Source organism: Bombus pyrosoma, linkage group LG17 (assembly GCF_014825855.1).
Source record: "Bombus pyrosoma isolate SC7728 linkage group LG17, ASM1482585v1, whole genome shotgun sequence".
Lineage (NCBI taxonomy): Eukaryota > Metazoa > Arthropoda > Insecta > Hymenoptera > Apidae > Bombus > Bombus pyrosoma.
The window spans coordinates 5,383,522-5,399,624 of record NC_057786.1 but is presented as its reverse complement, the minus strand read 5'-3'; the positions used below and the strand labels follow the sequence as shown (position 1 = coordinate 5,399,624).

The 16,103-nt window shown below is 38.1% G+C and overlaps 2 protein-coding genes and 1 non-coding gene across 3 annotated transcripts in view; all 3 read left to right on the top strand.

The window, feature by feature from the left end:
* Nucleotides 1-16,103, top strand: part of LOC122576833 (lachesin-like) — a 538,671-nt gene that overhangs the window by 241,396 nt on the left and 281,172 nt on the right. The window contains exon 4 of the mRNA XM_043747665.1: nt 3,060-3,106. The gene's annotated coding sequence lies outside the window, so the exon portion shown is untranslated. The remainder of the gene's footprint in view (nt 1-3,059; nt 3,107-16,103) is intronic.
* Nucleotides 1,348-1,734, top strand: LOC122577104. Its single transcript, XM_043748183.1, has one exon. The coding sequence runs from the start codon at nt 1,348-1,350 to the stop codon at nt 1,732-1,734; it is 387 nt and encodes a 128-aa protein (XP_043604118.1).
* On the top strand, nt 13,015-13,122 carry LOC122577169. The gene has a single exon (XR_006320103.1). It is a non-coding gene; the product is annotated as a U6 spliceosomal RNA (small nuclear RNA).

Genomic DNA, 16,103 nt, shown 5'->3' with positions numbered 1-16,103 from the left:
AAAACCGTCATCGAATCCGCAACAGAGATTGAACTGTACAGCTTCTGTGACGCCAACGAGAAGGCATAAGGGGCCTGTGTCTACCTCCGCACCACTAATCCTGGCAACCATGCCTGGATGCGACTTCTCACTGCGCGATCAAAAGTAGCGCCGCTCAAAATCCAGACTATTCCACGGCTCCAGTTACGCGGAGTATTTCTTCTCACATCCTTAACCTCCGCTATACAGAAGACTCTAACGATCATTGAAAACCTTTGTTGCTAATAGCGTGACTGAGATCCAAAAGAAGACCGACATCACCACACCAACATCGTCAGTCACGGCTCTCATAATCGAATAGGAACATCGAACTGACCTCCACTCAGTACGCCATACTGTAGTACGCGGCTAGACAACGCTACTGGCCCGTTGACGGCCGTAGCCAAGTATGGCGCACTATTAAGAATTGCATCCGTTGTTGCAGGGCCAACCCACCACTACTAGTAGAGTACTTGATGGGAGATTTGTCAGAGGCGCATATTATCGAGTCGTGTCCCTTCATCAACGTCGGGATCGACTATTGCGGCCCATTTTACATCAAAAAGAAAAGGGATCGTAATCGTCGAAGGGTCAAGGCATATTCGTATGCCTGGCAACCAAAACGGCGCATATCGAACTAGTCTTCGACCTCACAACCGACGCCTTCATTGCCGCTCTACGCAGATTCATCTCTCGGCGAGGATATTGCGCGACAATTCACTCGGAGAATGGCACTAACTTCGTCGGGGCTAACAATAAACTCAAGGAACTTCGGATTCTCTTGCAATCCGATGCCCACAAAGAACGGATGCAGGTTTTTCTAGCCGACAACACTGAGTTTAAGAAGAAGAGCGCAGCGGGCTGTGACAGCTAGTAAGGACAATGCTAGCCAGTGGTAACTGAATTCAAGGAAGCAAGCATGAGGCTAAGAAAAAGAAAAGCGATCGAACGCAGCAAGGAGGAAAGGTGAAAGGAGTCTTGTGCAACTTTGGACCAGCATCCTTGGCTCGGAATACACCGCCGGATGGTCTCCGTAAGGACAGAGTGGCGAGAATTCTGGAGAATCTTTTCGTCACCACACGAGTGGAGCAGGGAGACGAAGTGCATAGGCCTTAGATCCCGCAGACGCATGAGGGAGAGGGACAAGATCTGCGCGTAACGGAGGAGGACCTGCGAGCGGCAATTGAGAAGTGTGATCCGAGGAAAGCTGCGGGAGTGGAAGGGGTTCCTTGGGAGATCGTTAGGATCATCACGGAACAACGATCTGGGCGGCTCCTGGACTTGCTCAATAATATAAACAGGTGGGGACGAATTCCGGCGGTATGGAGGATGGCGAGAGTGGTTCTGCTGCCAAAACCGGCATCATCGTACAGGCCGATAAGTATTTTGCCGGTGCTGAGCAAGATCTGGCAGCATACGTGCAAGATTTTAATCGAAAGGTGCCTAGAGCGGGACCCCTTCCATAAGGAGGAATACGGTTTCAGGAGGCGCAGAAGCACGTTAGATGCGCTTGATAGAGTGCGCGGGATTGCGGAAATATGTCGGAAGAAAGTGCTGGTGTGCGTTGTGGTCGCTCTGGACGTTAAGAACGCCTTTAACATGCTTACTTGGAGGAGGACCCTTGAAGAGGTTAGAGAAAGGCAGTTACCAGGCCAGTTGGAAATTTTATTGAGTTCACTACCTCTCGGAGAGAAAAATTGTGGCGTACTGCCGTAATGGTATGGTGAGGAGGAATGTTTATGCGGGAATGTCTCGGGGTTGGTAATAGGTCCATTGTTGTGGAACCTAGTGTGTGATGGGCTCTTAAAGGTGTTGGACCCGGTTAAGTGGACTCTGGTGATCATTATATGTAAGTCGCAGGACATCGGCAACAGGGTCTGTGAAGCCATGAAATTGGTCACGGTGTAACGATACGGGCCTTCATCTGGCGCAGGAGGAAACGGAGATTATCCTACTTACCGGGAAGCGAGTCCCGAAGCTTTTGAAGATTGACATATGTGGTGGGCAGATCATCACCAGAAACACGATAAAATATTTGGGGGTGCATTTGTACAATGCCAGGAGATATTCCCCCCATCTGGAGCAGGTGTGTGACAAGGCGGGAGGTTTGTCGAAGCCATTAGGAGATAGTTGCCGAATGTTAACGGACCCACTGACACCGTGAGGAAACTATATTACGGTGTCTGGGAATCGGTGGTCTTGTATGCCGCGCCGATATCTGCCCTCAGCATAGAGAGGGACAAGAAGATCCTGATAAGTGCGCAACGGTCGGCGTTGGTTCGTATGCATACAGAACGGTGCCGCACGGAGCACTGTGTGTGGTAACGGACAGCATGCCCGTACATATCAATACCAACAGACAGCAGGAGTTTTCTTCTGCGACAGCATCGTCACCGATCTTCACTGGTTTAACATCTACAGATAAGTCAACATCTCTCGACAGGTTCATCGTCCTTAGACCAGTCAACATCTCTTCATTAGTTTTCATCCTCACATGAGTCATCTGTTTCACTTATATCGATACGCACCGGGCGTAACTCTCGATGTCTACAAGTTGTTGGAACAGAATGTAAATAGCAACCTGTTAACTCAGCGTTGTAATCAATTTGACCACCTCTGTTATCCTAAACGAAATGGGGGATCGCGATCATTTCGTGCCGTGGATTGTATAATCCTAACGGGAATCTACGACTCCCGTTGACGCGCTACCTCGCGATCGCCTCTCTCCACGAACGGTCGAACATCTAGAGTTTTTTCAAAGATAATGTACCTTTTTTCTGCTACGTTTTAGCCGATGAAAAGACGAATTCAACGCTCTATAAAAAAGGTGAACTTGAGTTGACCGCGAGGTTCTAAATCGAAACAAATGTTGAGTACGCATGACTGTTACTTTAACTCGTGTACAAATACGAATATTTAGTTCTCATATAGGTTTACATGCTGAATACTTGTGCTGATAAAACTGAAATATTTTCAACTTTTCTTATGTTATATCTGATATTGAATATATTGTTATTTACATACGTTTAATTTACTTACAGGAAAGCTGCCGGCGGTCTACGCTTCCCCTTTTAATGAAAGTGTACAAGTTAGTAAATAAATCGAATATCGAACGAAACAATGAAACATTTCCCATTTTAGTTGCTGTTTTTATTGTAGTAGATGCATGTGTTAGTCGCTTTACAATCTCCACTTGAATTTCAATACTTTATGAAATGCAAATAGCTCAAATGCTTATATATAATTTATTAAATATTATTTAAAGAAATTGATTTCTATATTTTCAATGACACGGTCGTAAGGCTGCACGTGAAATACCATACTCATGATGTGGTTTGTAAAGTAGCCACATAACGCGCTGATTAAAATTCACTATAAATATTAGGTTGTCCGAAAAGTGTCTTTCTTTCGCAAACATGTTTTTTTACAACAGTGCACCTTCGTACAAACGTGAAACCAAGTCTGTGAAATGTCGCGGTGTTTCTCTCAACAAAACGAAATGGATTGTACGTAATTCGACAAAATATTATAAAACAAGAAACGTTGTGCGTCTATTAGTTCCTCATAAAATGAAAGAAACTTTCAGAACAACCTAACATTTTTAAATAGTATGTATCCTAATATCGCAATCTCTATTAGATAACCTATTTTAATTTAAATAACTAAGTATATAACTATATACTAATAATTGCGGTGAATTAAGTTTCTAATTAAACAGGTTGAGCAATGCATTTATAGAAATAAATGACTATGAAATGTGGAAAAAGGTAAACATGCGACAGCAGCATTAGGAACTATGATTGCTTGAAAAGGGAAATGAAAGACTTGTCACAGATAGACGATTAGAGAACCGTGTCATTAAGATATAGTATCTGTAGGATCATAAGTGAAGATCGATAGATTCTGGTAAAATCAGTTGTCCCAGCTTCGATATGTATCGCTTATCGACAATCAATGCCTCGGTATAAACGGACATAACACTTACAATTTAATTCACTCGACTATGGTATAATTCACTCGGCGAATATCACCTCGTATGTCAGCAACATCAAAGAGAATTATTTGAATCGATTGAATGTTATCCGACATGTAACCGCATCGACTGAACGAGTTGATTAATCGTGGAATATGGCAAACCCACTCAACGAACAGGCTATTTACGTGATATTCCGTAATTGAATTGACTAATACGGAAAACCAAGACATAATAGCATGATACACCATTTTGTAACACAACCAACACAGCTATACTGGAGAGTGAAACATAAGTACATGTACAGTTATGTTTCCCAATTTCTCGATTACTACCTACTCCGAATCAAACTTGTTTATTGCTGTGAAATCACAATAGTTTATATTTTAACATTTGAAATCGTTATTGTTACCTTTCTGTCGACTTTTTATTATGTCCCGTGTTTTAACTAATCTCTTCTTGATACTTTTTTTACTACTATTTAAGTATAGGTACCATCGTATGTTAAACTATGACAAAAGTAATTCTTTCCAAACTAATTAAGAAGCGGATTTTTCTTTAAATTTCCCGTAACTTTGTAAATAATTCTTGTCACGTTCGAGTTAAGCTACCTTAATATGAAAATAAGTAGACGGGGTGTCCCACTAACACTGTTACAGGGCGATATCTCCGATGTCTTTAATAATAAAAATGTTAAAAGGACAAATTGTTCGTTTTGAAGGGAGCAAATATCATGGTGAACAAAAGCTTTTCACCAGGCCGTATCTTTCGAGATCTCAAAGTCATCGATGTTGTTTTAAATGGGATTATTAACATATTCATATTGGAAAACCATTAGTTTAGTAGATATTTTAACTTTTATTTTGTAAAACCTGTCGTATGAAATACAAAGGGAGACGTAAGGCACCTTTTTTGCGTTTATTTCCCTTTTCTTTCATGCGATCAGTTTTACAATATAAAAATTAGTTAGATTACACAAGTAGGTTAATAATTTTGTATACAGAATCTCGATCTGTGTCGACCAGTGTATTAGAAGATATATAATTCCATTGAAAGAAAGAAAGCAAGCCGATCATCGCACGAGCTTTAGGCGCCCACCTACAGAAAAATGCAAATTTCCAAATATCTTTGTCTTACAATGAATAATTATTATATGTAATTATTATCGCTGATATCAAAGAAACGGACTTGTGAATACAATTTCTTCTAAAACAGAAACTCCATATAAAGAATACCTCTGAATTTTAGTTTGAAGCTTTATTAGAAATTCTTGACAGGAGTCACTTAATTTACAAAGTTTTCCGTCGTCTTCAACTATCCGCTAAAGGTAGAAAAATCCTGCTTTTAACGTTAATTGTTTTCACTTATACCGTATTCCCGAGTACTGCCATACCGCCACGGAATTAGTTCGAAAGACTGTATCTCATTGAGAGTTGGACAACTAGTTGGAGAAAGTCAATCCACCGCTTAACAAGGCCATCAAAAGCATTGGGGCGTTCAGTTCTACTTACCTTTACGTAGGAATCTAAAATTAGAGCTAGGACTCTGCTTATCCCATGCTGATAAGATCCGAGCTTTCCTTTCTTTTCCCGTATACGTTTGCTTTCCTTCTTCTTTCCTCCTCGCTTCTCTTTATTTATTTCTATTTCTATTTTCTATATATTACATTTACAACTCGTTGTATTTTCATTGGTACGTGTCGCACATTCGCTGCAATAATAACAGAGCTCAAAATTTACAGTTATTTGGTTATCGGTACCGAGAAAATAGTTGTTCCCTGTACTTTTTATTGATAGAGTTCTATAAGCGTGCTTCAAAATTTCATCACGCAAGAGCGTGTTGCATTACCACGGAAGTGTAACAGCTTAGAACATTCAAACTCGTTTTCCCTAAGATTGTGGTTTTTAGTTATATCTGTCGGGTTTGCATTAGAATTTTGGGCGCGTATCAATTCTTCATTTGAATTTGCCATCGTTTTGCACAACAGAAGTTATATTTACACGTATAAATATGACTTTTACAAAGTTTAACGAATAATAAGTTTAACGAATAATAAGTTTAACGAACGCTATTAATAATATTCTTGGGTTCAAACGAATCCACGGTCAACGGGGAAACTCTTTGCACAATAGAATATATTTCGTAACATAAAGTGACGTTAGCTGTGACACACGGTTACTTTCAGGCTGCCCCCGACCCGACGATATCAGTAAACTCTCCAAAGTGATCACAAGAATAAAATACTGATACGATCACATTTGTCAATTGCATATTGATCAGGGGTATCAACAAAGTTCCAGGCCCCGTTACTAGGCAGTCCCGCGTTCTTCTGTTAGGTAAAACGTTCATCTCATGACCTGTGGCTACGTTCGGCGACCGGAAGTGTCACCTCGAGCCCAAGTGTCGGGGTTCTTTCCAAAATTCCAAAAGAAAGGCCCGATATCCCTACATATCGTACAAGTAAAATTAATAACGAAATATTATCAAAAATGTAGGACGTTTATCAACGTTAATTTCTTATGATCCAATGCATACCACGTCATAAAGAATTAGACAATGTATTCTTATTGTTTCTCATTTCTTCAGGCAAATGAGATCCTCCATTTATATTGTAACTACATTATGATCAAATCGCGTATTATATCGTTCCAATCATCAAAACAATTTCATAATGTTTATTATCAAGTGTTTACAAATTAATTGAATAAATTTGTAATACGTCTTCTGTATCGACAATGCAAGTCCTACACATACTCTACACAACAAAGTTTCATTAAGAATTGAAAATGCAACTTCTTTCATCCACAATAACGAAGATATTCAGAACATTCTAAATAAATGCAACTTGGATACATCGTACTTTTGTGTGTGTGCATCTCATACACATTTCTTAGACATATGTATACTTCTTTCCTCGCTTACTTTTACTGTATTTTTAATTTGTTCAAACGTACGCGTATTGGTACATGTAAGAAATAATGGAGCGTAGCTGCAAATAGGCACATAAGCAGGAAGCCTACGGCTGCAAAATCGTATATGCATGTACATATGTGTAACGATAATGGGTTTGGACTGTTGCGGTTATGAGACATTCTGAAATATACACGCAAAGGTTATACAGTGTATGAACGTTGTATTTGCTTTGAAACGCTGACAGAGATACGATATTTGAAGAGAAGATGAGAATAAATTGAGAAAAACTATATAGGGTGTTCGAAAAGGTCCATAAGGTTCCATATACTACGTTTTAATGGAATTAAGTAGGTAAAAAGAAAGAGAATTTTCATTGACAGTTATTGTTGATACAGCCTAAAGCCTCAATATTTCTATCACTCGTTAGCAATGTATCCAAAATCCGTTTACTACTATTACCGCAAGAAGAAATTTCGAATATTTGTTATAATTATCAAAAGAATTGATACAAATTTTTGGCCTACTTGACCTCATTAACACGTAGCAACTAAAAGTAAAAGGAGTTTTTCATTAACATAGGCTTCATGACGTTTTATTAATCTAGATATATAGTGTGTTCGATTTAAATGCACCATGTATTTTATATAAAAGTTATTTAATTTCAAAGACGAAACTTCAATATTTAGTATGGGATATTTACAGAGATTCTAAAATGTTAATATAATTTATTAAATGGAAATTTTATTATTATCATTTTATTTTACGTATTGATGTATTTATTTGAATGTATCGATTTGAATGTATGTATTTGTCTTTGCCGATGTGTATGTCTTTGTGACATTTCATTTATTTAATAGGTCTAGCTTTGCTGTTTTATAGTCCTCATTTTCTTATTCGCAAAACAAACTTTTTATTCAACACACATAACAAATCTCAATTCAGCAGTTTTCATATATATACTGATATTGAACATTATTTTAATAATGACATTTAATAAAGAAATTTTAATAAGAGCATTTAATAATTATAAAACATTCCGGATTTGAAATAAAGTACCTACAAGCGACAATATATTTCGTTCGACGTTTGAATTATCGTGTAAAAACGTTCATTTCGTTAAATTTAGAATAATGTAATGAAAATTGAATGCTAACAATGAATATGTAATGTAATTTGCAATTTAGTCAGTATAATGTTAAAAGTTCCGATAGTACTATATTTGAAACTGTTATAATAGATAGAAATGCTGTCTGTCAGACATATTTTTGTAGATTTTACACACTCTTCTATTCTAAATCCAGACCATTTACAGACTAATTCATAACGTTCTTGTTCAACTTTGAAAACCATTCAGACAACTTAGAGTGATTCTAAAATAACATAATAAAAATTTTCACATAACAAGCGATTAGCACACAATTTGATTTAACATTTAAGGTAAGATGAATTCAAATGAATACAATTTATTTGTAAATCACTGCTTTACGAAATTAAAGAAATCAAACCTACGGATCCAAAATTTTCTTGCCAGTTAAATGACATTTCCTCTGGACTTTGAATCATCTCAGCTCTGCTTTCACACTTGTAAATGACTCGAAATGAAGTGGTACATCTTCGTTACAGCTATCACTGGTCGCATGTTGGCTATTCGTTTCTTAGCCATCGTTTGGCAGATTTTGCAAAGCAACGTCTGAAAGAATGTGCTCGATTATTGTGCGTTTTATCAAATCGCTCTGTTACGCTGGGCTTATCATAAACGTTGCATCCTGGTGTTCCATGCAATATTGCTATGTTATTTGCGCTTGAGTCTAATCCCTCTTTTTCTTCTATTGTCCCATGAAGCAAAAGTTTACCTCGTGTTCTCTTCGATGCTTTGTTTTTCACGTTCAACCAGGCGTTTCACGCCGTATTATCGCGGTTCTTTAAATTTAACCTTTCATGAATTTTAATTACGTCTTCGTTCGTAATTATGTCTGTGGGTAATAGAAATTCTATAGAAGCAAGTATGTAAACACTTTGTACGTTTACACACAGTATTAAAATAGGAAACGTACCGTTCACACAACAAGACATCAAAATAACAGAATGATCATATAACGGGTGTTTATATAATGGAGATTTTGCTGGAGCAGCTTCTTTGTTACGAATTACACCCGCAAACGACACGTCTCAGCGTTCCTTCCGAATTTTCTTATTGTTTGCTCTTTGACGCTTCCCCGGAGAGTGTTTAGTGCGGTGTCTGAGGCGATTACACCATCTTAATAGTACTCACTATGGTATACAGAGTAGTACGCACGTAAAGCTGCTGTTTCGCTCACCCAATGATTTCCAACGACCTTAACCCCTTGTCTTACTATGTAAGTTCCAATAGCGCGTGCCATAAGCAACAATGGTCAATAAGCAACAAAAAACATGGTCGGTCGAGCAATTTCACGGTTTGACCGAGTGCTCAAAGTTGTGCAAATTGCACATGTCTTTTGATATAGAAATGCACGTGCAAGGTACAACTAATTTTATTTTGCAAGATGTTTGATAAATAATTACAACAAATTGATCTTTGGACAAGAAAGGTTTATTATCTTGAAGTAAATAGTAAATCAATAACATCGACGTACCACGTCTCTCACTAATTGTATCAACATATTGTAGGTTAAGGGGTTAATCTTCGCGCGTGCTATGAAGATCACCATCCCGAATGACTTTCAGAAACTTTTAATCGTCGTTCGTTGTCTGTTACAAAGATATTAACAAAACGACTTATGTAAGTAAAACGTAATTTTTCGACACTGGGTACACATTTAAGGAGCCAACACGCTGGGCGTGGTATATACGCGTTGTATACAAATATTTCCACATTTACCATTCTGTTTTGATTTGCGTTCGGTTTGGTTTAGTTTGTTCATTGCTTTGCCTCGCTAACGGAACCTAACCCGAACTTTGACCCATGCGCAACAAAACAATTGCGCACCCGGTATTTGTATCTCCCTTCCCATATAAAGCGTTAATAACGTTTCAACAAACAATCGGCAGCTAAAACATTTTGGAAACCACTCAGAGAGCTAATTTTGACAACATGTCGAAGTTGAGATCACCGAAGATCGGTTCTCTAAACAGCAGTTTTGCTAAGAGTGAATCAATTTTATCGACAAATTGAATTCTTAAATTTGCTATGAGTTATGCAGGAAGGCGTTTCAAACACCTGCAGACATAAGATTAGGGCTTTAGGAAGTTTTCAGATGTTTCTTTTCTTTCTGAATAGAACTTCGTAAATATCGCAATTGAGTATTTTTCTGATTACTGATCATAGTGTGGTTTGTTTAAAGTCTTTCAGCTGAGATTCATTCACGTGTATGATGGTTCTTAACCCCTTGCCATACTTTTACGCGTCTGAGTCGTGATGAGAATTTCGAGCCAAACTTGAATATCACGAGTCAGGCTCGTGGTCTAATTTCATGTCAAATATCACGAGAATATGTGAATATCACGAGTCCCACTCGTGATCTTAATCTCGGGCCTGGTGTAAATATATTGAATAGTGTCTTTTTTCTAAACACGGGCGCGGCTGTCTACGCACTCAGTCGCACGATCTCATGTTTCAAGTTGCGACACTTTGTCTCCGCCACTTCGACTCCTTTCCTGACCATTAATTCGGGCGAAACGTTTGGGCCCAAATTCTTCCGAGTTAAATGGTATGGCAAAGATATAAAAATCTACTTTGTGTCTTTTGGGGCAGTTTGAATAGCCGTCTTTGCCGCTGGGATCTAGGACTGCACCTTGTATATCAATAACCATGTTTTATAGAGGTAGGTCTTATAGCTCGTCGACAATGAGCTGCCTTTTCCACTTAATGGACACAAGATTCTGATCGTCCCTATTTATAATTCTGACGTATTTCACTATTTTTCCAATCTATTTCTTGGTGCGGCGTATGCCACCAGGTCGGTCAGTCAGTATCCGTTAACACGTTTACTGCTATATGGAATATCTAGGTGCCGTTATGAATCTTACACCTGTACGGTGCCTTTTTCATCGAACCTGCCCTATTTCCGAAGCTGATGTTTCCGTCATTTTGCCGCGTTTCTCAACGAAATAAACACTAATCGAATCTTTACAGAATAAAGTAACGCAATATAGCGAAAAATCCTACTGGCCCCATTTGTCCCGTACTAAGAATGGAAGAATACTCCTCGTTATCAACAGACGGTCGTTTTATGTTACATTTATTATTGAAGTGAAACAAACGTAGATTGAAATAAGCGCCATATACTTTATAAATCTTTCAAACATGAAAGTGCAATATGAAACATATTGCCCACACTGCTAAATAGGAAATCTTTAAAAAATGCCGCATGAACGCGTTAAGTAAAATTCTACCGTCCTATCGATGTTTATGATTAGCTTCTCGTAAGGTAGTTAAGAACTTGGATAAGCTGTGGATCTGCTTTCATTAAATTCGAACGTAATGTGTTCGGTGAATCTAAGTACTTGTCACATTGTCGACTGACTTGTTTTAAATCCAAATTTCTCGTATATTACTTGGTGTTCCGTTAGGAATTTTTGAGTTGACAATGGTTTTAGAATTTTTGTGAAGTGGTTGTGGCTGGCTTTGTACATTTGATGTTGTTGCGGACACGGTGTTATGGGTGCGAGTTTGGAGAGAGAATTCCCCAAAGTGAAATTATGTAGTTTGTGGAATTGTGAATATTGAATAAGGCGTGTGTTACGAGTTCTGCCTTTTCTTCGTTCGGAAAAGCAGATTCTGCTTCGGTTTTCGAAGCAGGGATTGTCGAAGACTCGCTTTGTAGGGCTTTGTATACTTTGCAGAGTGAGTTAGCTGCGAAGTTGAGAGTGTTAAGTTTTTGCTGCCACTGTGCTTGTCCTAAGTGGAGTATATGGCGGTGTTTCTTGACAGTTTGTATTTTGGATGTTCGTATGTTTGATTCTGTTTTTAATGAGTCCTAGGAGTATGTCGTCCGATGTGAAGATCCGTGTGGGAATAGACTTTGGGTTTGAAAATGGCTTGGTTGTATGCTTAGTAGACGATCTTTTGCAGTTTGTTTACTTTCCTGTCTCTCTGTTCTAGGGGGAGTGTCTTTGAAGCAAATTTTTTTTCACGACCCACTTCATATACGTTAAGGTTTTTGTTAATGGGGATGTGATTATTGTTTGCAGCAGCGAGGATGATTGACAAATAATAGATTATAGATCATAGGTGACTTTACAATCTGTTTGGATCGAGGGGTTAAATTGGGATGACGCGCAAATAGTCTTGTTATTAGAAGCAAGGCAAATATTCGGGAAAAAACGAGGTGCGAGAAGGAAAAATTCAAACTATTTTAGAGTTCAAGAAGCAAAACTTACTAGTTTCCGAAATTACAATACATTAACACAATTACATATACGAAGAGTAAGATGTGAGTAATCATGGTAGAAAGAAGAGCAATGGTCGAAACATCAAATCTTCGTCATCAAACATGAGGCATCAAACTTGTGTCTTCACAAAGACGAGGTTGAAACAAATTCCAGAAATATTCGTCGCGTAATATTGTTCGGAACGGATAAGACTATACGGCAAACTTTTATCAACTATAGGACAGAGAGAATTAAACTTTGCAAAACGATATGTATAGTCGAAGAGAAGATAAGCAAAGAGTTACAAGTACTTACAAACGAGAAAGAATTCCACGTTAATGACTCAGAGGATTTGTACGACGTACCAAAAAAGGAACTGACGAAAGCGCAGTATGAAATGAGTACGTGGGACAGACAGCTATGCTCGTAGAGCTGTGATCGAAGGGTAGTGCGTCGCGGGTTCGAATCTTGCCACCCCTCAATTCTTACACGAAAGTTTTTTCGGAAATGTTTCGAATATAGGCGAGCTGTAGGACCCCTCCGCCCCTACCTTCGTATTTAGACACAGTAAGTTATTAAACGGCCAGAATGATGACAGTCAGTATTATCTTTTCTTACAATGCTGTTAACTGTTCCACCCGTGGAGGTTTTAGCCGGTAAAAATCCGGCACTACCTTGTGTCTTTCACGTGTCTTGCCGCGCAGAGAACTAAAGGTGTCTATGAACATTTCCTCCACGAAAAAGAAAAAAAAACTTTTGTACTTGCTTCGGCAGTACATATACTAAAATTGGAACGATACAAGAGAAGATTAGCATGGCCCCTGCGCAAGCATGACACGCGAAATCGTTAAGCGTTCCACATATTTTTCCGAAAGGGGCGCTTAACGATCGATGCAATGAGGCGCGTCCGGCCACGCACAGAATACACGATTTCCCGTAGCGGCGTGGCGTTGGCGCTATCTCTGGACATCGTCGATGCGTTCAACTCCTACTCTGCTGCTACTGTTAGCGGCAGCGGAGTGTCAATGAGGATTTCTCCACGTGCAAAAAAAGAAGAAAAGTATGAAATAAGTAGCGCGAATATCGTGATTGGGACAGATATTGGATAGAGTGGAAATACTGGCATTGTATTCGTTCAAAGTTGAATAAATGGCGTCATTTACCGTGATTTAACACAAGAACAAAGTAGGAGGCATGCGACACATATTGCAGGCATTCGCCTCATTTTTCAGCAGAGCAGTATTGCGATTTATAGCGCTGAAATTGTGAAAGATTACTTTTCATCTGAACATATTCCACATTTACATAAATTAACCAACATACCTGTCCAATTTGAATACTATCGGGAACTATTGAGAACGTCTTATTTAAATCTTTCAACGCGCAAATCCTTAAATCATTATTTGAATATTATGAAACACTGATATACAGGGTGTCCGAGTTTGATCTGTGAATCTACAAATGCGAATTATTAGTAAACTACTTGCTGTATGTTGAGAATTGTGGATCTTGATAACCGAAATAATGTTATAGGAACACTAAATTTACACTTGGAATTAGAATAGTTATATGTTTATCCGATGGACGATTTCTAAGATATTCATCGATACACACTTGCACGCGACTCAGCACTTTCTTCCATACCCTACTGTTAACCGACTGAACTGTTTACATTCATCTGTTTTTGAGATGCCACGCACACACATACTTCCACACACTGATACTCACACAAGTATCTCTACTACGCATCTAACCTACTACAGCACATAAAATTATACGTATCTCAATACTGTATAAAGAAAAAAAATATTTAGGCAGAGAATGGTTTCGAAAGGTACACGACGTACCTCTCATATAAAGATGACATACGTTTTCTTAAATCAAAAACAATAACTTTTAATACACCAAGCGATTGACATTCTCAATAAAAAAAAATATTATTCTATTTACGTTGAGAAACCATTAGTCTAGCAGATACTTTAACTTTTATTTTGTGAAAACTGTCGTCGGAAATGCAAGGGAAGACGCATGGCTTTTGTATTTTACACGATAGGTTTTACAAAATAAAAGTGAAAATACCTGCTAAGCTTATAGTTTAGCTAGACACGAATAAGAATAATAATTTTTTGTAGAGAATGTCAAGACGCATCGATTAGTGTATTGAAAATTATATGATTCCGATTTAAACCCCGGATTATCAACCACTCGAAATCATTCAATTCCTGTCTGAACCATTCTTTATATAACGGATAATTCGTAATTTATAGATTAAAATCGGATCAAAACCTGTTCCTGTATGATGAATATCGCACAAATACAAAAATTGATACAAACATATGCCCTATTTGACCTCGTTTACGAGTTTTGCTAGTCTTATATTGGAATAATTCTATCTACCTGTTCACGGACAAAACTCGATATCCAACACACAGCACTTAGAAGAATGAAGAGAGTAAAACAGTCAGTGACAAAAAGTCTTCAGACCCGTCTTGTGTCCGAATGCAATACAGTTTGCTCAAGAAGAAACTCGCTATATCTCGAAAACTAGGTCAACCAGAGTGTATGTTTAAATGAATTTTTTTATTGTTTTCATGTGCAAAATCCACCGCCAAAGCGATTCTCCGATGTATATCTATGAGAATTAATGAAACTTTGAGACTTTTTGCTCTTACGATGAGTAGAATACGACGTAATAAAAATTTGACCTTGAATTTCACAATCAAGTTTCTCTTCTTACAAATGTTCACTGATCCAAAGGTGTACAAGCTCACCATAGTGATGTTTACATTTACTGTTCGTGCTCCCTGTACACAAGTCAAACGTGAAAGTATGCAGTAATTCGTTTTAATGGAATAGAAACAGGAAACATACTTGTCATGAATTCGATCTATTCGTCGCAATAAATGTATTTTGAACTTGTCAGTTTAGTACAAGGAGACAAATATGTCTAGCAGGAGTGAATTGTTTTTTAAATTCTGAAAAGGTTAATAGCATCGTTGCGTGGTAAAGGTAGCAAAATATATGCAAAGCAGTAAATAAAACTACTCGAATAACCTTTAAACAGTTACCTGAATAAAGTTAAATAGAAACACAAACAGATATATCTGTTATTCAGAAATAAATAGAACAATATGTTAGAAATAATATATGTAACTGTAGAGGTTTGTGTGTAGAGGATGGTTGGTCGGTGAGGTTTAATGACGAGATGGTTCGTTGTTGAAACCTGTTAAAATATAGAAAGGATTCGGAAATACAAATAGTTCACTTTATTTCACACACACACTTGCACGCACGCTTGTTGTCAATCGACTCCTCTAGATTCTTCTAACGACTTCCTCAACTCAGACCTGGACGTCTTCTGACACTTACACACACATTCACATGTACAGCGTACACGTTTCATCTACCAGTTTTGCCCGGGCAACCGAAGTAAACAGATGTGTGCTCCGGGGTAGTGATCTGTGAATTTCCTTAATGCTAAGTAAAATTAGCGATTAGTGATAGTGAAGAGAAGCCTAACAATGCAGCAACAGATATCAGCAATTAAAATTGCAACAAAAGGTGAAAGATATTATATAAGTAGGTCGGTAGATTTACCAGCCCTAAAGCAACAACAACAAGTTAACATTAATCAAAGTATGGACATAAAAGAAATGAAGGAGCAGCGAAGACAGGAGGAGTACAGTCAAGATAATGAAAAATATTATCAGGATGAAAACTGGATGATACCAAAAAACAACAAAAAGCGTAAAATAACTCCAAGCACAAGTGCCGCAGGAAAACCAGATACAGAAAAGCAGCGATGGCTGCAAGAATTACCATTAAGAAATTCGTTCAGCTCATTAAC